The following is a 23,125-nucleotide window of genomic DNA, read 5'->3' on the forward strand; positions in this document are numbered from 1 at the left end:
CTGTACGGAAACTATCAAATATCACAAATAGATATCACCGACCGGTTCATAACTATATTTATATGTATAAATAACGTGTCTTCAATAAATATTCTACCATTAAGCTTGACCTTTGCAGACTTCTGGTCTATAAAGTATTTAACAATAATGTATTGCGATGAGTCATGACTCATGATGCCTCATTTAGAATCAATTCACGAGGTACCCAGGTACTCCATCAGTATTTGACTAAAATAGGCTCTTCTGAGTAAGATTATTTTAAGTTAATAAGAACAACCAGAATTAAGAACAAATCATAGCGGTCGAATTTATTAAAAAGTAATAAGTACATAAAATATAATAATCGTATCACACAGATCACACTTTATAAGTTATACTTAGGTACATTCTACACAATTCATATTTAAGGTAATCGTCCGCCTCGGCATCGTACGCAACGGACGCATCGCATTCAGTATTCTTTGTATAGAAATTCACACAAGTGCGTCCACTTCATCGGCATTGCCGAGTTGCCGACGACGCCCCGTTTACATACATTTATGAAAATCCGTTTGGTCCGATACGTAGACGAGCTTTATAAGCAGCTATTTTATTTCAAAATTAAATCAAGGTACTATCACAATAAAGTTTATAATCAACACAGAGTACACTCTTTCTTCGGTGGTTCCAGGTCTTTTGAAGGTTCAGCTTGTTTACCATTTCTGCCCACATTCTGTTGGACTAGACTTCCAGAGGTTCCTAACCTTCCAGTAATCAGGGTATTGCCATTATTGTAGGCTGCAGCTGTTGTAGCTTCAATCTTTGGCGTGTATCTTGTTGTTGAATACGATTTGTTAATGTCTCCTGCCACGGTCTGTAGCGTCGGTAACGGGAATATTCTGTATCCATGCACTGAACACAACACAAATGCCAGCACCACTAGTACAAGACAGAATTTCATTTTGACGAACGAGTTATAGTAAGACAAGGTATTTTGGCGGTATATCGGATGATAATGAGTGACGACAAGTTTATAAAGGCAGGTTGGGTGCCGAAAACAAGACTGCTATAAAAATCGATCCTGTTTACCCTGAGATCGTCGCGATCCTTTGTGACCAGCGCGCGCCACGCCGCCGCCGCCGCCACGCCGCTGCGGCCATCACCTTTAACTTCCTGTGGAATTCTGGAGACTCGCCACACACGATAGTTCCTGAACTTAATAAACTAGTAAATAGGTAGTTGGTAATTTTCAAAAAGTTGATTCTTTATACAACTATATTCCTGTACCTATGTATAATTATGGTTTGCTTGTAATTAAAACATAGTTGTTGTTTTTCGATCATTCTCTCACTTTTGTTAAATTCATAATAATATCTACCTACATATTATGTAGTGTAGGAATTCCAGGTATTACTATATTTGCTTTAGGTATTATGTAATTTCAAATATATGCGACGTTAGTAATTAAATAATAATATTAATTGTTACAAAGTATTTTTTGAATGTGTCGGGGGTTTTTTAAATTGTAGATATACCTATACTCTTAACCGTAACCTATAACAGAATATTGGAGGCATTTGTATGCAGAATAGAGAACAACATACAGGTATAAGTCCTTAGACTTAGACTCATATGACTTCAAGGTACGGTGGCCGCTTTATTGCCAAATTTTTCACATCACGTAGTAGGAATAGAACGACTTGCCAGATCAGGGATTATATACTCTATGTACGATTCTACTGTAGTATAAATACCTATAATATATTTGTCGGAAATAAACACAGCAGAAGCGTATCAAATTAAACACAGTGATTATCATAATATAATATACTTACATAATTTGCTATTTCAGCAGCAGTCGTAAATCCTAGACAGAGGCTTTAGGGCAGCTTGAAAATATCTGACAGTCGGTTGCCTACTTACATAACGTGACCATTTATTTTTTTTGTCAAAGCGGGACACCTGCGGAATTTCACATCCCTCAAAGATTACAACTAAAGATTATTACTTATCTTCTTATCTTTTCGCTCAGTTTGCTCAGTGCATCAATTGAAAGTTCAATCCCTACGATGAAAGAGTGAAATTTGAAAGACATGCATGAATGGCGAATGAAATTTTTTTTATATTATACCTAAGTACTGACTATGTTTTTATAAATATACCAGACGGGTACACTATATAAATCCGAATGACTTTTTTACGAATATGAAAATAAGATTTTTTTAATTATGAATTTCATAGTTCTAGTAAATTTTAAGTTTCCGAATAACGAAAATTACGAAAAGTTGAAAAACGAAATTTCAAACAACAGATTTATTAGAATGACCAAAGTAAAATTTTCGAATGTTATAATTTTGATGTTTTAAATGTACGATTTTTTATTATATCGAATTGTTTAAATAACGAATCCCGAAGTTTTAATATTCCGAAAACACAAATCCCCGAATGTAACAATTTAACTTTTTTTTTTGCTTCGCTCCGCTCCGCTTTGTTTTTCGACATCTATCTGCACCTAAAAGCTCATCCTCGCTTTGCTCGTCGTCGAACCTATCTTTAGGTTAAGGTCCTAAGGTTTTAAAGGTTAAACACCGTAAAAGTCCGAGCAATTGTTTTGCTTTGTTGTGTAACTTAACAACAAATATTATTTCTATTTGTAGAGATTTCTCTTTTAACAATATTTTTATTCTTTATTTGGAACGCTCCGCTTTTTTTCGATATCTATGTGCATCTAACACGCTCCTCCTCGCTTTGATCGTCGTCTTACCTATCTTTAAGTTTTGGTTCTAAAGTTTTTGAAACGTTCATTTTATCATTGATAAAATCACGAATTATAACATTTTCGTGTTTATAATAAATCTGAATTTTAACAAACGTAAAAACAAACCTTTGTGATTATTATACGAGTATCTATTCGATTTTTATAAATCGATATTTAAAAAATAGTTTTTGCAATATTTTGTAAATTAGGTAAGTCCATATTCGGTGTTTCAAAGTCTGAAAAAAGTTTTTCGGAATTTTTGGGTGTTCTCATACCAGACGCTACAAAATTCTTAAACATCATACTTAGATTTTTTTAATAATTTGAGTAGTTTAATTTAAAGTTCTTATCAATAGTGCATCTTATCTTATTTTCATATTCATAACAAAGTTAATACAGATTACTTTTTTGGAAAACATGTACCTACTGCCACGCATTTCTTCTTTGTTAGGAATCGGTAGGTGAGCGAGATAAATTTATATACTTACGAACGAAGTTACTCGCGGAGTCTCGGTGGAACTCGGACTTATATTACTCCATATAGTCTATGTGAGTAAGTGATAAGAAAAAAAAATAGTTGTCTCAAGTGATTAAAAGAAAGAAAGGAAATATGGGATGAAGTTACAAAATGTAGATAATTTAAATTATCGTTTGGTCAAAGCGGGACATTTTTGCCCTCGCGGGGGACAGCGGGACGGACAGCTCGAAAGCGGGACTGTCCCGCCAAAAGCGGGACGTATGGTCACGTTATACTTACACCAACCCGCACTAGGCCAGCGTGGTGGACTAGGCCTAAAACCCCTCTTTCATTGGAAGGAGACCCGATCCCCAGCAGTGGGGACGTGATGGGTTGTTATGTGATGGCATAATTAATTATTAACAATATGTAAATGGAATTCTATATAGGTACCTACGTTAATCATCGGGATACCCCAGATAATGCGGCTCTCTCATATCGGCTATTAAGATCCTTATTTATAACGAATGTTTTGAATATCATTTTATGGATGTGACGTAATTGTACTTTAGATGAATTTGTGATGATACTAATGACATCATACTGAGTAGTATGATTTAGCATACCGTTTACTGGTCCATACAAAGATTAAGACTATATACCATACATACATGATTAGGTATGTAGTTCAATCATAGGGGTTGAATGTTGCACTTTCCAGAAATAAATAACTCTCCATTGTCGTAACACTTTTATGCTGTGAGATTTTTATGAGATTTTTTAATAATTTTTATTTAACTGAGTTGATACTCTGAAATCATAAATAAATAATACAAAGAAACTCCAATACTCGAGGGGATAAAAGAAAAAAAAGGTGTAAAATAAATATAAAATTAATATTTATACCTAATTTGTTAAAAACATTTTTATATTTTTACATAAAACAAAAAAATAAAATAACTTTAATAACATTATTAATTTATAAAGTTTAACGAACCACGCCCTGTGGACCGTGTAAGCACGTTGAACTCTTTTGTATGGGATCAATGAATCATGCCGATTGTCACAAAGCGCCTGATGTTTACACTAACATTATGTATTAAAACGTTAACATTGCCGGTTGTATGTGCAACTGTGTAGCCTATTATAGAATAAAAACCGACTTCAAAAAACCACTGAAATGTAAGAAATAATTTAAGGTTTACACAAATTCTACTCGTATGTGACAGTACAAATATACCTAAGCAGGAACTGTTCTTTTTTGACGTTGGTGGGTGAATTTCCCGCAGCCAAAAATTGCGTGGCATCAATGAAATCGGTACTAAAAAACCAAGTTATAATTTTCTAATATTTTTTTCCGGTTAAGTGAAATAGTTATCTATGTGTAGCACTAAATATTTTATTAATAGGATTAATGGATATTTTTAAAAAAAATATTAAACCTCCAAATCTTTCATTGCCGTGTCTGTCCCTACGTCACCACGTTTTGTATTATTCTTCATTGATGAAAAAATATTGAGTATTGATAGTTAAACTTAGTTTCATTTGATACATTAATAGTTAAAGTATTGTCACGGAATACATTTATTGAAATATATAAAGAATATAACGAACGGTAAGTGAAAATTCATGTGTCCCAGAACTTCTGTTCATCGCCGTGTCCTAAACATGATCAAGGATATTGTTTTACCAATGAACTTGGGTGCCCCCCTCAGTGCGCTAATCGTTTCTTACAAGTGTCGCCTAACTGCTCGACGTGGAAGGAGGTACATCGGTGCCCGCGTTTTTGCGCTATAGTGAAAATCAGTAAAAATTTTGGGGACTGGACATTTTTTCTTTCATTGCCGTGGATAGATATAACTTCTATAAAATTAAGTTTGTCTTCTAGAGTAAGCATTCAAAAGAAAGCTTTTTGAAAATATTTAACTTATAAAGTGTTTATTTCTTCGAATAGTTAATACTTTTTTAGTTATTTATATTTAATGCCTTGGTTTTCATCGCCATGCTTTCATTTCCGTGGCTTCCGTGGCCAATATTTGCTATGGCAATGAAAAAAAAGCCACGGCAATGAAAAAAATTTCATTGCCATGTCCTGTAAAATAATTTGTATTCATTGCCGTGGTTAGGTTATTCATTTCCGTGGCCAGGTTATTCATTTCCGTGACTTATGTTTTCATCGCCGTGGTATGTATGATTAGGCAAAGTAACATATCTTTACCATCTTTTACCTGTAATACAGGTAATACCGATCACTGACATATTACCTACAGGACTAGTCAAATTATCTCTTTTTGCAGTGCGTTAAGACGGGTGCGTATCGAGATGTATAAAAACAAAATATATAATATTACATTAATAATAACAATCGAATCAATTATAATGAACGTTATGTATAAATAAGATCGGTGGTAGCTCAGTCGGGTAAGCGCCCGCTTCCCACGCCAGTGATGCGGGTGCGAATTCCGGCGCTGACATGTACCAATGTGTTCCTTTGAATTTAAATACAATGTATACCATCGCTTTTACGGTGAAGGAAAACATCGTGACGAATCCTGCATATCTACCTATAGATTTAGCACATCTAGATAATATGTGAACCCAGCCACCCCCTGTGGACCAGCGTGGTGGGAAATGTTCCAAGCTTAGAAAGGCAGCTTAGACCTTGAAATAGAATATTCACAGTGCACAAAGGTCCCATTCGAGAGAGCCAGGTGCAGGTACTTACACCTCCCACAGATAGTGGAATAGAATATAATAGAACATACATCTCTGCAGGAACTCAGCTGGATGCTAAGTGGCCTTAATGCTGCTTGCAACGTGTAGGCCTCCGTATGTACTTGGGCAAGACAAAAGTCATTTAGAATGTTCATATAAAACCGGAGCCGGTGATCGTTCGTGAGACAACTATCGAAGTTGTGCAATAATATGATTACCGGAGGCAGACTATTCGGCTAGGCAGAAGCAACTTCGACAAGGAGGCTGAAAGGCGCATCCAACAGTCTTCAACCATTGCGCCCTGCCAGTTATGAAATATGGTGCAGAGACGTGGACACTGATGGTGGGACTGGTCCACCGATTTAAAGTCACTCAGCGTGCTATGGAGAGAGCTATGCTTAGGGTTTCTCTTATGGATGGTATCAGAAAAGAGGTTATACGTCAGAGGACTAAGGTTACCAACATAGCTGTCAAAATATGCAAGCTTAGGCAGGTTAGCCGTTAGTGGCTGGATTCGGAAGACCGAGGACCGAGTGTTGTGGCGCTCCTTGGGAGATGCCTATGTCCAGCATTGGATGATTATAGGCTGATGATGATAACATGTACATTTCATATTATTATACCAATTAAAATATACTATGATTTAGCATAAAGTTCATAAAATATTCTATCATATCACGTAATCTGTGTTAAATTATACAACACCATCAAAACCTCTAACACCACAACTTAAAGATAGGTGCGATGACGAGAAAAGCGAGGAGGAGCGGTTAAGTGCACATGTTCATCAAAAGCGAAGCGGGAGACGCTCTATGTTTAGGTTTTGGTGCAAGCCTACAAGGAGTTTTGACTGCGTTATTATTATTGGCGCTATGTAGGGGGACGCTTAGCTGACCAACATGTGCACCTAACCGCACCTATTTTTTTGGTGCTAGGTGTTTTTCCGGTGTTGTGTAATTCTGCACAGATTATGTCATATTATAGTATATTTTATGAATTTTACATAAAATGAACAGTATAAAAATTGGATATTATATCTTATGAAAATATATATGTTATAGGTAAGGTTTATGATCAAGGTTTGTGAACGTTATTAGTGTGAAATGAACATTTTCTTTCATAAGTCGCAATACGGACCCCACAATGCTACTTAGAGAATTCCATACTATATTCTTATTTTTTATACATACAGTCGTTTTTTCTTTCGTTCCAATATCTATCCAAATATTTCTGCCATACATACCTGTCTAAGTTTGCGTTTCCCTCACAGTCTTTTTAAAAAAATGCAGTGGATTGATTCTTTTATTTCCATTGTATACAGTTCTTTCATTGCCGTGGAAGTTTGTTTCATTGCCGTGGGCCTTTGTTTCATTGCCGTGGACGCTTGTTTCATTGCCGTGAACGCATGTTTCATCGCCGTGGCACGAAATTTTTAATCATCCGTATCTCGTTAAGTTTTTAACTTATCTGCTACCCATTTAGTAAGAACACTAACATGAACAAAAACTTTAATAAAAGCGTTTTTCTAATATAAAAAACCTTAAGATAAAAAAGTCCACGGAAATGAAGATTTTTTAGGACTTGTTGAAATCCACCCTGGTGCGGTGACAAAGTAATCTAAAGAAATATGGCACCAACTTCAAAAAATAACAGTTCCTGCTTAGGTATATTTGTACTGTCACATACGAGTAGAATTTGTGTAAACCTTAAATTATTTCTTACATTTTAGTGGTTTTTTGAAGTCGGTTTTTAATTTTTTTTAATTATTATTTTATTTTATAGTTTTTAGTTTATTTGCAATAATTTTTAATCAAAAGTAAGGTGCAAATGATACCAAAAAGTCCTACTAATCAATACGAATCATTCAAGCCTAAACACGAAGTAGTTGCTATATACCGTTGAGGAGTTCCCCTGACTGCCTTCCGTTTCCATCATCAGATCAGCTCAAGGTCACCATCATATTTTTTTGTTATAAGAACTATATTTACGTTCTAAATTTCATTAGAATCGGTTACTAGGTGCCCAAAATGGAAATTCATACCCTGTTTTTACCCCTTTACCCACCCTTGGGGGTGAACTAAAATTCTGAAAAAAAATGGGACCACCTGGGAGCTCAATGCAATACAACAAAAAAAGAATTTTCAAAATCGGTCCATAAACGGCTCCTTTTTTTGAAGTCGGTTAAAAATCTTTGATATTTACAATATTGTTGTTGATATTTACAGTAGTGTTTAATGAATCTGAACTAAAGTTAGGATCTGTTTCACATTGTCAAATAGTTACTCATCCAGTAAAATATCAATGACATAAAAACTATTAAATACTTTTGCTATTAACGAAAAAAATGCATGAAACTTTATTTACCTGATACGTAGTTACAGTGCCACCGTAAGTAATTGTATATCCTGTAGAATGGCCAAAGAGGAAACTACAGATGCACTCATTGCAGCCACGACGTGAAATTTACTTATACTCAAGATTATTAATACTGTAAAAATTCAACTTTATATTGGTTGTTTTATAATTGGGGAGGGTATAGAGGATAGGGTAGTAGAGGGCGGTATGAAGTTCGCCGGGCCAGCTAGTTATGTATAATATACTAAAGTATAACATAGCCTTTCCCTTTTCGCTGAAAGATTGTGTCAACGAAAAGTTCGTATAGTTGTAGGCGTAGAGTATATTATAAGTTTTAGGGTTCTGTCGTCGATTCTCTCATGCATGAATGGTTTTTCCGGTGAATCGTACGCAGCTGAAAGGTTTTGACGGTGCAAAACTCTCAAGAGAAACATTCCGTTGGCTACACATCCGTCTGTGACATTGAGTATGAATGGTCTGGAGACGAAATAGGCAGACGTTCCCCTCTGGCGGGGTGGTAGGCCAGAAAGGCCCACCGATTTATAAAAACTAGTTGCAGTCTCAATTTTCACTAGACTCAATCTAGTTGGCAAAGCGTTCGTTTCATAGAAAATGATTTGTTTACATACTAAAATGATAGCTTCAATTCATAGAATATCCGGATTCCGGATTTGATCACAGATTTGGTCATGGTTTATTGTTATTAGCAGTTGCCTAGCAACCAATGTCAAAAAAATGCAATATTGATGTACCAGTAAGTAGATTTATGTATTGATCGACAAAAAAGGTCATAGTTAAAGGATCTCACAATTTATTTTATTTTGCAACGTAGTCGAGCGGGCTTCAGTGATCGTAACTGATCACTGAGGTTAAGCAACCACTGGCACGGTCAGCCATTGGATGGGTGACCGATTTTAAGTGGATCTTTTCTAGACCCTTCCGTGCTTCGGACGGCACGTTAAGCCGTGGGTCCCGGTTGCTGCTTCGGCAGCAGTCGTTAAGCCTAGTCAGAGGCCTTCGGGCGGCTTGAAAACATCTGACAGTCGGGTTGCCCACTTACCCGACAACTCTTTCAGCACAAGCTTGCTTGTGTTGGGGTCCACCTACCCGCACTTGGCCAGCGTGGTGGACTACGTCTAAAACCCTTCCTTCATTGAAAGGAGACCCGTGCCCCAGCAGTGGGGACGAAATGGGTCGTGATGATAGTTACAAAAGTTAGTAAGTATAATATATAATTCATACATAGTTATGTAAATAAATGCTTCGTTTAATTCATAATTTAAATAATTTATAATTAGTATTTCCAACCCATCCTCTCGAATCCATCGATAACACTTATCGATAATTGTTACATCCATTGGCAATAAAAATGACGACACTGTGTTCATTATTAAATGTCAGTCCACATAACCCTTATTGCTGGGAATTAAAACTCATAATGACATGTCAAATGGGACATAATCAAGCTAAACGGTAAAATTTCCCCCCGCAAAAATTGGCAGACTTTTTTGTATCAAGAAAGATCGCTATGACGCTTCCCGAGGGTACACCCGAGTCCGCGTTGTTCTATGGTCTGTGACATACAGTTGGCACATTTCAGTTTCAGAATAGTTAAAATTTAACGAAATTTGAATTTGAAATATTTTGGATAAGTATAATTATACAATTCCTAGATGTACTTATACCAAAAATTCAGGTGCTTTAAAACGCATATTTTTCCATGGCCTATTTGCATACATCTTATAATGAATTATGTGTATTTGTCAGTATTTGTGTAATGCCCTCGTTGACAGCCACCATTGACATGTATGTATTTAGGAGCTACGCACCATGGAAGTAATGAGTACAAACGTACAATTACTTAGTACCTACTTGTTACTTCCATACTACGCGTGTGTGTGTACTGTAATGTGAGCAATAGTCCTTCCTTTGGGTCCAAAATTGCCCGCACGTGAATTCCAAACAACTGTGTCTTTAACCATTATAATGCTTTAAGCTAAGCTGCTAAGTAATGAGAGCAATCAGTAGCGTAGAGTGCCAAATTACAATGATTATATGTTCAGTAGGTATGGCCACTAACACATTTGCAAAGCAATGTGCTAAATCTATCAAATCACCTTGAGCGCTAGATCTACGACGCCATCTCCCCTGTTTTATTTTATTATCATTATATAGGTAATGATAGCTATATAATAATATATATTATCTCTTACTAGTAAGTAAAGTATTAGTATTAGCTGGCGACTAAGGATTTTAAAAGCCTTCTATCGAATTGTTATTTTTAAATGCAAGGTCTTAATATCCAACAACTCAGAGAGCCTAAGATAAAGAGTGAACGGGGAAGAGGGCGAATGAATAATAGTATGAGTAAGTAATATTACTTTAAAGATAAATAATAAATACTGTTTATTCGCACATAATATCCTAGGTTCGCATTAACTTAAAAGACTAGAAAAATAGCACGTCTAATCGGAAACGAATAGAGCGGCTATAAAGTCGTCGTTGTCTTTGGTGTTCGGCCGTCCACTCCTGAAAGTGGCTGCTCCGACCCCCTTGCTCCTCCCCGCCAGGCCTGGAGGGAAGAAGAAGTCAGGAGCCCCGCGGTGCCGGATGTCCAGTAGATCCTCGCCGAACGATGCCTGCGAATGTAGGAAAGACCAATATTAATTTTTGACTATTGATCTGTTGTTCATCAGACTCATCAGAGTGTTAAGAAATGTGTAATCCTATAAAATGGCGACACTAAAAAGTCCCAATTTGCTTTGACTGTTAAATATGATCTCTCCTGACCGTGTTTGGTCAACGTAACTGCAAGCTTCTCTCATGTAGTCTCTCTGGTGGCTATTGTAGCCTAACTTATTTGTAAAAGTGCAACCGCACCTTCGGCAGGTCAGCATCCCTCCACTCTGATCGGTTCTTAGCCTGTGTCTCCCAGTGCAACGGATCTATGTCACACCTCCTCATGTGACGCTTTAACTGCCAGTTTCTATAACTCTATCTATCTATAACTGGTAGTTACTTTCATACGATTTTGACAGATTGTAACATTTCATTATGTCAAAATCGTATGAAAGTAACTACCAGTTATGGATAAATAGAGATATAGAAACTGGCAGTAAGACATCTTTGTACCTTTTCCGTTTAGGAGTCATTTGCTGATATGTCACTAGAACCTTTTCATTGCTCGCGAGCGCATTTAATAATCGAAGTTAACATTATATTTAATGTATTTTTTATTCAAATGTAATCTTATACATCATTGTTGTTAATTGGACCGCGATGATATAGCTCAATTTGTGGCGAATTCATCCCGTCCCATCCTATGATTCCGTCAGGTGAGGCCATTGCACACAATACATGGTGAGCCGATAAGCTGTAAGTTATTTCCTGGTGAGTAGTGATTGTGTGATTATTAAAAAGGTAGTTTTAACGTCATTACAATGTTGATGTTTCATTGACCCCTGTAATGTAGTTGTTTACATACCTATATTTTTTTGGATATTGCTTTACTTTCTTAAACCTTTTTATAATTACTTAATTAGGCATAAAGCGAGAATATTCCAAGAAAACAATAAAAAAATTGAACTTGCATGGAACACAAAGAAGAACCAGTCGATCCGTCAGAGGTCAAAGACATCGGAAAGTTTCCATGATCTTTCATGCCGGAAATTACTCCAAAATAAGTGTTTATAATAATGTATTTATATTTTTCTTATCTTGCATTTTAATATGCAAAAAGATATAAAAAATATAAACAAAACACGTTATGTATGAAGTGTGAGCATCATCTAAATATTCTAAAAAAACATTTTGTACAAAAATCCAGTTGATGTTTGACAGTGAAATCGAAGTTTCAGAGAAATACCTACGGCGCGACGGACTAAACAGTTATTGAATAATTAAATAGCATAAGCTCTAAAATTTATAACAGTTGACAAATAAAATAACACGTTTGGGTGGTATGCAGATATTACAAGCTTGAAGAAAAATAATGATTTTGTAAAATCTCATTTTAGGTATCTCATTTATAGTAAATACGCCAAAAAAGGAATAAACGCGCGTGAACTTTGCCATAACCGCGATCTATTAAAATGATTTTTACGTATTAGCGCTGCCGCTGCCCCGTTACCTATTTGCAAAACTCACTATCATACGAGTAAAATATCTGCTGGAATTCTCTTCCTGGACAATATTTATTATGTTTATTTATTTTCTGTATATCTAGTTTCTTCATTTAATTTAATGATGTAATTGTATTTATAGTTACCTAAGCACCTTTTTACTATGTAAGTATTTCTTTTTTATTTATTTTTATAAAAGTAACAATTGTTCCTATTTTACTGGATTTTGGAAGTATACCTACACTATACAGGTAGGTAGTACATCCATGTTTGCCTGCAATATCCTAATGCGTTTTATTTTAAACTTACAAGCTATTAAGATACACCGATTTAGCTTTGAAATTACTAAGTAAACCTAGTACTACTAGTATCATGATAAAACCAACACGGATGCGGAAACAAATTTTCAAAACAGAATTTGAACTTCGCTAATAATGTCATAAGTATTTCAGCAATTTATTGGTTGCTGAGCCTTTATACGCAATTATGATTCTATTTACAATCGGTTGTAAGATGTGAATCGGTCATCAAGGTGACCACTGGTGGCTGTGTGTGAGATGTCATTGCGGCTAACACAAGGTGACGTGTTGTATTAACTTGTTAATACTGTCACAACGTATATTGACCTCAATTAACAAGTGGATCCAGGCTAAACGGATAGTTATGAAGTGTGTAATATTATCGTATTACATATTCGCCTCGGGTGGTTATTTAATATGGATGTTTATTGCTTATTTTCAAGAGTATCTAGCTTGTGTATCTGAGTGTAATTAGCTGATCCGGGTTGGAAAATATCGTGGTCCATTATGTTATTAACTAATTTTAAATCGTTGCGTTTGCCTCTGTCAGCTATACCCAAGGAACATAAGAACTACTCTAAAGAGAAGGTAATACCTAAGGGGTGGCGTTGGCTTCCCAAAGACTGGTAAATCAGTATTAAATTCAATAGAACATGATTGAAAAGTTATTCCATACATTGTGCTTGACTGACTTTATGATACGGAAGATCTGGTAAATTGTCCTGTCTTCCCTTATAATTCTTATGAGTAAAAATAATATATTAGCCGATATTTAATTCCAACGCATTTATCGTTCTCACCTCAGGCGGGGGCGTGAGTCCATTTATAGAGTTGAACCCGAAGGAGGAGGCTGCGCTCTGGCTGGCGGCGTGGCCGGCGCCCGCGAAGGCTGCGGAGGACGCCGAGGAGGCTGCTGCTGCTGCTGAGGAGCCGGAGAACGACGCCGCCTGGCTGCTCGCCTGGCTGCCGCTGAAGCCGCCACTGAAACATAGTGGATAGCTCGTGAGGTAAGGCTGGTAAAGATAAAGATAAATAAACATTTAATTTTTTTACACTTCTGATATAGTTCATTCGCGTCTTAAAAAGTGGACTTTTTTTCTACCCATGAGGTAAATAAAGATTTATTAGACACACTGACAACAAAAACAAAACAATTCAGAAATTAATACAATACAAAAACAAACAATAACACAACAGTTTGGTGGTCTGTCTGTGGCTCACTGGCATTGAATCATTGGGATTATTGAATTGGGATCATTGTTCTCGAAATGTTCTGGTTTATTAGTTGAAGAGATCTGAACAACGAGTTGTTGTTTTATTGATTAGGTGGATACAGCCCCTTTTAATTGATATCAGGTAGTACTAACCGCAAGTCAAAGTGAAGTGTCTATAGGTTTGATACCGATAACCTGATGTATGTATCTAAATTATTACAAATCTGCAAACAATCTTAAGAAAAATATATGTATAAATAGCTCCATTAAGTACCTAACTGTTTCTCCATCTGATCTAGGACTAGATGGCACGAGCTTCCTAGAGTTCACCACAAACGAGTTTAAAGGGTTCGATGGACACAGACGCGCTGTTACTAAGTTGAAAGATTTGCCGTTTATACGGGTTTTTTGTATTATCATATGCTCACCAAAAGGATACCTATGCATAAATTATTTAAATAGATTTCGAGATTCCATGCATATTTGCATAAGCAGTTAGCATTAGCATCTAGTTTCGAAATAAAATGTAATGTTGTTTTGCGTTGCGGTGGTGGTGCCGAATCTATAGATGAAGAGTCATATGTTGATATTCTGTTGTTATTGATCTGTTTTACCTAATGTAAATATTAAGATACTTTAATGAATGAGATTTATCATAAGTATATTATTTATAGATTTCACTGATAGATTCAGTGAGAGGCCTACCATGTCCTATAAAGGACTTAAATGAATATGACATAATTTTAATGTGAATATAAATTAATGGTATTATTAAATTTTGTTACGTATTGATTGAGTTGCATAATATTTAATGGTAAATTTATATTGATTATAATTATAATTAGATATTAATCGAATGTTTACTTAATTGAATGATTGTATTGTTTAAGATATTTGGATATAATAATATTGGATTAATTTCAAGACATATTTTTATATTTAACACTTTGCATGTAGTGTAGATACAAAAAATATTATTATTAATGTATCTGTAATTGATTAATGTATTTTTTTTAAACTGTTAATTTATTTTATTAATTTGTTTAAATTGTCAATATTTGCATTATTATGATTACTTGTTTGGTAATAATTTCTTAAACTAAAGTCAATGCATATGTTTGTAAAACTTATTATTGAATAAAGGCTTTATTATTATTATTATATTATTTATATCTTAGGTTATACAATATACCTATATATACTTACTTAATTGGTAGATAAAATACTGCCCTCCAATTTCTTTACTTTAGTTTTTTTTCGGTAGGTTGCCTCTTACAGATCCTGTGCTTCATAGGTTTTCACGAAACTTTTATCTATATATATTTTATATAGTTTTCAATAAAAGAAGATACCTAACCCTATGTAATTTATGTGTAAGAGTACGTAAAAAAGTGTTTTTCGTAGTATGTTAACTATAAAGTATACGCAAGCAAACGAACAATAAGAACAATAACCGCCAAACTTACTTGCCGAAACCTGAAGAGAACGACGCTGATTGGCTGGCGGAGTGCGACGCGCTGAAGCCCTGGTTGAAGCCGAACGAGAACGACTGCGAGGCGGCCTGGCTGCCGAACGGAGTCGCTGCACTGCCGCTGAACGACGCCGTCAGCCCCCCGTCGCGGGACGGCTTCACGTTGAACCCACTCCCGAACCGAGGGTTGTTGCCCCCCCGGGGCGGCGGTGGCGCGTGCCTGAATCCCGGACCCGTCTCATTAGGCAATAGAGTACTGGGGTCACGCTCCAAATGCTCAATATACGGCAGAACTGGGGGAGTGATCACTGGCTCCAACTTCTTATCTCTCCTTCTTTCATCAGGGAACGCGAACCCACTAGCCGGAGCGGCGCTCACTAGCTTCAGTAGCGAAGTCAAGAGGAGGAGATAGCAGAGAGGCGGCATGGTGCAGGATACTAGGGTCGGATGGACCGCAGGCTGGTTTTAATAGGGTCGCGCGAGGTCAGGTGTAGTTGGCATGCGGCCCGCGCCGCAGCCTTCAGAAAACCCACTGAGGCACGCGGCCTGCGGACGTCCTGGCTTGAGAATCCCCGCCACTGCCTCACGTGAACTTTGATCTTCAATTTGCACAACTGATAATGAAGTGATAAGTGATAGGAGTTTAAATTTCACTGTAGTATGTAGAGTCGTAGGTAATAATGTTGTGTACACCTTTAATTGGCTTGTACAACGAAATTATAATTTTAATGTCTGTCTTAAAAATGTTAGTTGTATAAGCTGCTGGTGTTAAAGTTGAAATAAATAAATAAATAAATAAATATATGTTTTAGTGTCAAGAATTGTATTAAGTATCACAAAATATAAACTAGACTTTTTTCACAGCCTAATTAGGAAAACTTAGTAGGTACAACCTATATTGGTAGTATACAGTCATCATTGATAGGTAGCTAAAAGTAATTCAAGCTAACAATCTTATAGTCGAACTTCCTTTTGCAGCCATAATGTTCTGATTGTTCCAACCTGACCTTTGTTTGTCTCTGGCTTTCAGGATACCTGCGCAGTCTCATTGGGGAAACCCGTCTCGTATTATGGCGTTCGCCATTGTTATCGACCAATAAATATATATCAAATTTATTATAGTTCAACTAAGTACCTATGTAAGTATTTTTCTGAAAAACAAAATACAGACAGGCTGAAAATCTTACAAGGTATTGTTGAAAACTGTCTATGAAATTCTATGAAAGTCAAACTCGACGACTTGTGGTAGGTAGTTGTGGTCGGCCCGTGGACCAATAATTTTCTACTATAGGTACTTGTACTTACCTACATTCCCAATACCTTTAATTTTTTTTGCGTGTGAGATGATACATAAGTATTAAATGGCAATTGGTGGAGATTACCGCTCGCATCCGGGGCCGCACGTCCGGTGTCACGGTCGCGGCGGCGGCGGTGGTGGCGTGCGCAGGCGCATGGAGCAGGAGCACGGTGACGCGGCAGCGCATTCAACAACACAACACCCTGTGGAAAATAGTTTGATTAAACCTAAATGGTATAACTTTTGAAGCTATTTGATTTGCTTACTGAAAAGAACACAAGAGTCAACATGAAAAAATAGCTCTAAGAGGACGCATACATTCTGAATTTAGGGCTTTATAGGAAAGCAGATAACAGTTTTAAGATCAAATCCAATGGTTGCATAGTAACATAAGCAAATAAACTTCGGATACTTACTACGCGGTGTTTGTTTTGAAATGAAGCAATGTTTAAACATGGTTTAAATTTAACTGTTCAATGTCAATACCGCGCCCATCACACGACACCGATCGATGCGTTCATGTGTGTTGCGTAACCATGCATGGCCAATGCATACTAATATTAGTATTGCTACTGTTTTGGTACGCAACATCTATAGCATTTTGTTTCGAGTTGATTCTTAAAAGGCCTCTATCAATTTGTTAAATTCTTACCCCCTTATTCATAGAGAAGTTACAGAACGTTTTAATTAATAATCTGTTTTGTCCCTCTCCGACAAAGAACAATTTGTTCTTTGACAGAGAGGGACAAAACAGTTTATCAGTTAAAACGTATTGTAACTTTTCTATGAATAAGGGGGTTAGAGACACACCTGACCATAAGTAGATAGGCATTGAAATCCGCAGTAGCAAGGGAGTGAACCGCCCGTCCTTTGTTCAATTTGATCCCTCTTGAAAATTTGCCTTTTCCCAAATATTTCTTGAGTAATAAAAAGACATAATTATCGTACGTATATTTTTTGCAGTTGTTTTGTGAATTCGAAATTATGAAAGATAATAAAGAATATGGGATTGTTGCCATTGTTTATTTATTTAATCACTCCTTCAACATAAAAAATATATTTATAAAACAATAATTAGGTCTTGATGTCTAGATACTGAATCACAAGAGTGATTAATGAATAAACAATATTATAGACCATTTTTACTGCGTTTTCACGGCAACATAGGGTTGGTAATTAGTCATGATCATGCATGACAAAACGTTTCGTAAAGTGAGTTATCACTATGATCTATACATTACTAATTGGCTCGTAATAATTAGATTAGTTATAAATAAGTATGAGAAGTGATGTATCATAAATCATCTATATGTTTTTTCAGTAAAAATACATGGAATATTTGTTCGGTGATAGAACACTCGCGACTCGCGAGCAATGAAAAAGTTCCACCCACAAAATGCCGACACCGAATGGCCCTAATATTATATACCTATTTATTAAAAAAAAATATTTCTTTTAAAATTTGAACACAATAATTAGTCTCGCGACCAATCACGTGAGTACAAATGTACCTAACAGCGAGAAGCAAGTGACTTGGTGAGTCACCTCAGACTCCCTTCGAGGATTATATAGTTGTGAGCATTATAATATATGTAGGTATGTAAATATGTAAAAATATTGAAGAAATAAGCCCAGCACTACAGTTACACAGTCTGGATTCTACATCTACACTCTAGATGCTTCCATTTCAAGACATTAACAAAATATGCTTCACATTATACTCGTAAATATCGTACATGCCTATTGGTCAGATATGACTATACTAAAGGTACACAGAAGGAACAAAACTTCAGTAAGTATGACCTCATAATTACAATCATTTCTGAGAAACATTAAGAACTCATTTACATGGTAATGTTTGAACAACTGAAGATCGTGTGTGTGACAATAACACTGTACTTGCACGCGTTACTTAAATATGAAATGAAAAAATACTGATTCAGTATATTTTTGACTGTTACGGTTGTAATACATATATAGAAGGGATAGAAGTGTTTAAGAAAGTAAATAATTTGCCATATCATGGCATTCATACAGCTGTTTGTAGTCGTGATGTTCGTGGGCGCACAAGGTAACTTAATTATTGATTCCTGTAACATTCATAAGCAATGCTTTTAAGTGTTTAATGTACTCTACTAGTACTTAGTACTAAGTGATTTTGACTAAGCGAAGACGAACACTATATGAATACTTATACACCAAATAAGTGTTTGTTTTCTAGAGGGTCAGTTAAGCTTATTACTTACACCCCTCTTTTGAGTCATGGGTAAAAACCTGTAAGCACAACCAAATAGATAATAGCTTTCAGATGATTCCAAATGATATTAAAAAGAGAGTTAAACTCTATGGGCCTTACTACAAAAACTTAGACAGTATTTAACAAGTGTTTAGCGCTGTCAAACGGCTATAAAATCTGTCAAATTTCGTTTTAAACACTTGTTAAACAGTGTTTTAAGTTTTTTGCGGTAGTACACTATAATTTTAAAGTACAGTCTTATTTAGACCTGCAGAGCTAGAGCTTTTTTTTTTTTTTTTTTTTTTATAAAATGAGCTAGTTTTCAATGATTTTGCGGTGCATATTATTATAACGAAGCATTTAGTGATTTTGTCTTTAGACAGATGTTTTGTTTAATTGTAATTATTGCGCCATTATTATACAGAATTGATGAAACAACAGAGTGAACAAATAACATAACGATTATTTGTTTTACGTGCGTCATTTTATTTATGTTCACCTTTACTTTCACTTATATTATAAATTGTAAATAAATTGAAATACCTACTTGCATTCTTTTATTTTTTTACAGCTCAGTTCCACAACATGTTTGCTGGGTAAGTGGTTTTTACTAAAATTTATAATCTAATTTATACTTTAATCGAATCTGACAGTACCTAGGTACACTATCTTTTATATGTACTTTGATTTAAAAATTATCAAATAAATATATTTGAATTTGAAAAAAAACGCTAGGTACTTCAGGAGAATACAAAAAAATATATAGATAAATACTACTGAACTAAATTGTATATATGACCCTGCAAGCTTGGTCCCACATTCTACAAGTAAAAAATCATGAAGGTACCGAATTATTTGGTTTTGTCAGTTCCATTAATACCATCATGCTAAAATAAATTAAAGAGGTATGTCCTTACAGTTTCGTACATCCAGTGATTGCAACTTTAACTGTAGTGTGCCTTATCTGACAGAGCACTCAGTAATTCGGTTTTTTTCGATATTATTAAAGATTTTTTGGGTACAATATTATTGCTTTCTATGATCTTTCTATGATCAGCTGATTAAGTACATTATAAGTAATTATAAAACCTCTGAATTTTTCCTTGTTTTATAACTTTTTTCTCATCATTGCTTTCTTTGTTTCAGAAATAGGGTAAGCATATTTTTTGCGTCAATCTAGCAAGCGGTGACATAGCCAAATGGTGACGGATAAAATCGCTTAGTGGGCATGTAGCATAACTTGAGCCCTCGCAATCAGGAGGGTAAATATCACAATTTTCCCTCAGGCTTCGGACGAGAACCAGGCTGGAGATGAGCCATTAGCCTTCGCAGGGCCTGGCTTTGCCTCCGCTGGACCAGGCTTTGCCTCCGCTGGCCCATCCTTTGCATATGCTGGTCCCGGTTTTGCCGTCGCCGGGCCGTCATTTGCAGGCGGTGCTGCATCAGTAGCCGGCTCAGGCTGGGCTGGTCATAGAAGACCAAACTTTGGCAAGCGAAATGTATGTGAGGCAACTGCTGTGTGAATTTTATGTACAACTACTAAATATATAAGTTTTTTGCATAAGCATTTAATGGATAAAATAGTGTATGTTATACAATACTATAAGAATAGAACCTAGCCGAGTGACGTATCAACTGTATAACGTCACGTTCGGAGCGGCGGGCGGGGCGGCGGTGGCGCACCGGACAGTCAGCAAACTGCCACAACTATTCAGTGTCCAACCAATCCCGCCATCATCATAATCATCACGAGATTCACGAGCCATCACGTCCCCATTGCTAGGGTACGGGTCACCTTCCAATGAAGAAATGGTTTTAAGCCTAGTCCACCTCGCTGGCCTCGTGCGGGTTTGTGGACCCATCCACCTTTGTCCAACTTCTCCAACCCACCACACTCTTAACATCACTAAATTTCCAGTTCCCGCACTTGCCGGGCTTCCCCGGCGTGCCGAACTTCGGCCCTGTCTTGCCGACCTTCGACTTCAAGATGCCAGTGTTCAAGCCACTGACCCCTGAGGACATCATGAAGCAGGCGGAGGCGCACGGCGGCTCCGGCATGACCATGACCTCGGTCAACGGCAAGACGCAGGTCACCTACATGAAGGACGGGAAAGTGGAGACTTTTGAACGTACGTTTTTGTATGGTTTCTAAGCTGTCGCTGCAGTCCGTTATCGACATAGATAATAACCCTAAATGGATACTACGTCGGTCCATCAATGCAGGCAGACTTCAAACCTGATCACAGGATTATATAAGATACGAAGTTGAAAGTAGAGCAATCATAATGCACCCTGGACACGTATAAATATTTTCCGTATTTTAGGAAATAAATACAGTGTTTCAGTAGAACTTACTAAATTTTTATTGTTTTATTTTTTACAGTCGGCGGGGAGGATGAAGCTGAAGAGGAAGCGTAAGCAATTTTCATTGGAAAAAATATGGACTTTTTTAAAGGTGTAGAGTACTTATTAACGTTTTATTTGTTTGTTTCAGCCCCTCTGAGGTGAGTTTACAGAAGAGTAAATTAGCACATTTTCTTACGTTTATTATTCAGAACAAATATACATTTACTTAATCAAAACAGATATAAAGTAATATAAACACTAAATACATGTTAAATTTCAAAAATAATATACACAGTCTATTTTGTGAAGGTAAAAATTACTCTTAATTACTGGTGAATAAGTTAGTAAATTATAGTTTTCTGTTTTAGTATACAAGCGTCTACCCAATAGTAAGGTATAATATTTTCCCGGCACAACACGGTGTGAAGCTACAAACCAATCATCCATTGAATTTCACCGCATTTTTTATAAGCACTGATACCATTATTATGCACTTCAGTTTTTGAAAGCTTCTTTACTTGACTACTAATGATAGGTACAATAACCTTAAATGGGCACTAATACAAATAATTATTGCACCGCATTTAACGAATTTTGCACTGTTTATTAAAAATGTTTTCACCAAGATAATGTTTAATAAAACGATTAAAAAAAGTTATGTATGTACATATCAGATCTACGTTTTCCAACAGGCTATGTTGTTATGAGTGAAAACCGTGTTCCAAATTACCCTTGAACCGAGTATTCGTTCGGTGAACCATCCGTCGTTGAACATTCAGCGAATGGTGGGATTGGAAATGGGTGATTTGAGAAACGGTTCGTAGTCCAAACAATTCTATCCTTTCAGTTCGAGAATGAGCCGATGAAGAAAACCGGGCCGAGGAAGTTCCACAAGGGGATGTCCACGTCGTCATTCTCGTCGTCCGTCAACAACAACGGCAAGGAGAAGCGCGTGGGCGGCACGACCGTCCACGTCAACGACAACGGCAAGACTAAGACACATAGCTTGATTTACGACCAGAACGGAGACGAGGAACCTAATTATTTCGTCGATGAATGATGAAGTAAATTGATTACTCGACTCGCATTTTATAGGTGGCCAGTGTTTTACGTTCTATTTTTGAAACTATTTTTTTATTATTGATAATGACCAATAAGTAATCTGTTAAGTACTCTGATATTTCGACAGTTTTATGGATAACTTAATTATCTATATTGTATAAATTATTAATTTACTTTATTATAATTGAATGATACAAATAATTTAATAATGCGAAGTGCCGCTTGTTTGTTTTAAGTAAATAACTTATAAAATGTTCCTTTCTTTCTTTTACTATTTTCGTACTAATACTCCTTTTGTCTGTAAAACCAAGCATAACAGGTCTTGGATATGAGAAACCCAAAATCCAACTCTATGTACTTATAGTCACATAAACCACTGCGCACTGACTGTTTTTGTCATCAACCAGTGTTAAGAAGAGAACTTGCACATTACTGTAGCTTGAGCATTGCTTTAAATCAGGCGTTAGTTTAAGATTCGGACAAGATTTCTATAAAGTACTTTTTGTAACCTATTAAAATGTAAGTCCTATAATACAAATTAGTTAGGTGCGGTAAGTTAACTAAACGGTGATTCGGGATATATACATTCTAAAATTACGATTAGTACCTATACTTTGTAAATTACCTGAAAATATATGTGGAAAGTTTCCAAGTACTTATATCACAAAATGAAGGGTTTAATATCCTGCTTATCTTTACATGTGACGAGTGTCAGTCTAGAAAGAGCTAAGTAGGCTCAATCTAGAACACAAATTTTCAATGGAAAAATACAAAAATGATTAGTCATTTTAGCAAAGTTAATCGGAGAAACAATC

The 23,125-nt window shown here is 36.1% G+C and overlaps 2 protein-coding genes across 4 annotated transcripts; one reads left to right on the forward strand and one right to left on the reverse strand.

Moving 5' to 3' along the window:
- Nucleotides 1–10,655: 10,655 nt before the first annotated feature.
- On the reverse strand, nucleotides 10,656–15,956 carry LOC105391255. Its single transcript, XM_011562717.3, has 3 exons — nucleotides 15,365–15,956; nucleotides 13,485–13,665; nucleotides 10,656–10,903 (listed from the first exon to the last, which is right to left on the reverse strand). The coding sequence occupies exons 1-3, from the start codon at nucleotides 15,793–15,795 to the stop codon at nucleotides 10,730–10,732; spliced, it is 786 nt and encodes a 261-aa protein (XP_011561019.3). The 5' UTR covers nucleotides 15,796–15,956; the 3' UTR covers nucleotides 10,656–10,729.
- A 2,628-nt stretch (nucleotides 15,957–18,584) lies between these two features.
- Nucleotides 18,585–22,564, forward strand: LOC105391256 (pupal cuticle protein 36a). 3 transcript variants are annotated; one of them, XM_038112776.2, is made up of 8 exons: nucleotides 18,585–18,737; nucleotides 19,474–19,498; nucleotides 20,049–20,055; nucleotides 20,189–20,401; nucleotides 20,821–21,031; nucleotides 21,286–21,316; nucleotides 21,397–21,406; nucleotides 22,096–22,564. In XM_038112776.2, exons 1-8 carry the CDS (start codon nucleotides 18,689–18,691, stop codon nucleotides 22,306–22,308), a joined length of 759 nt encoding a protein of 252 aa, XP_037968704.2. In that variant the 5' UTR covers nucleotides 18,585–18,688; the 3' UTR covers nucleotides 22,309–22,564. The 3 variants fall into 3 exon arrangements, with proteins under 3 accessions (XP_037968704.2, XP_048489372.1, XP_011561020.3); XM_048633415.1 differs by lacking the exon at nucleotides 21,397–21,406 and having other exon boundaries at nucleotides 18,586–18,737; nucleotides 21,286–21,315; nucleotides 22,088–22,564; XM_011562718.3 differs by lacking the exon at nucleotides 20,189–20,401 and having other exon boundaries at nucleotides 18,590–18,737.
- Nucleotides 22,565–23,125: the final 561 nt, after the last annotated feature.

The sequence above is a fragment of the Plutella xylostella genome, chromosome 5 (assembly GCF_932276165.1).
Source record: "Plutella xylostella chromosome 5, ilPluXylo3.1, whole genome shotgun sequence".
Taxonomy (NCBI): Eukaryota; Metazoa; Arthropoda; class Insecta; order Lepidoptera; family Plutellidae; genus Plutella; species Plutella xylostella.

Bases quoted from the DNA above. Each gene is read 5' to 3' on its own strand.
- LOC105391255 (XM_011562717.3), bottom strand. From the start codon at position 15,795: ATGCCGCCTCTCTGCTATCTCCTCCTCTTGACTTCGCTACTGAAGCTA. The intron at 13,666-15,364 runs GTAAGTTTGGCG...ACTATGTTTCAG, and splicing joins TTCTCTTCAGGTTTCGGCAA to TGGCGGCTTCAGCGGCAGCC. The intron at 10,904-13,484 runs GTGAGAACGATA...CTACATTCGCAG, and splicing joins GACTCACGCCCCCGCCTGAG to GCATCGTTCGGCGAGGATCT.
- LOC105391256 (XM_038112776.2), top strand. From the start codon at position 18,689: ATGGCATTCATACAGCTGTTTGTAGTCGTGATGTTCGTGGGCGCACAA. The intron at 20,402-20,820 runs GTATGTGAGGCA...CTAAATTTCCAG, and splicing joins CAAACTTTGGCAAGCGAAAT to TTCCCGCACTTGCCGGGCTT. The intron at 21,032-21,285 runs GTACGTTTTTGT...TATTTTTTACAG, and splicing joins GAAAGTGGAGACTTTTGAAC to TCGGCGGGGAGGATGAAGCT.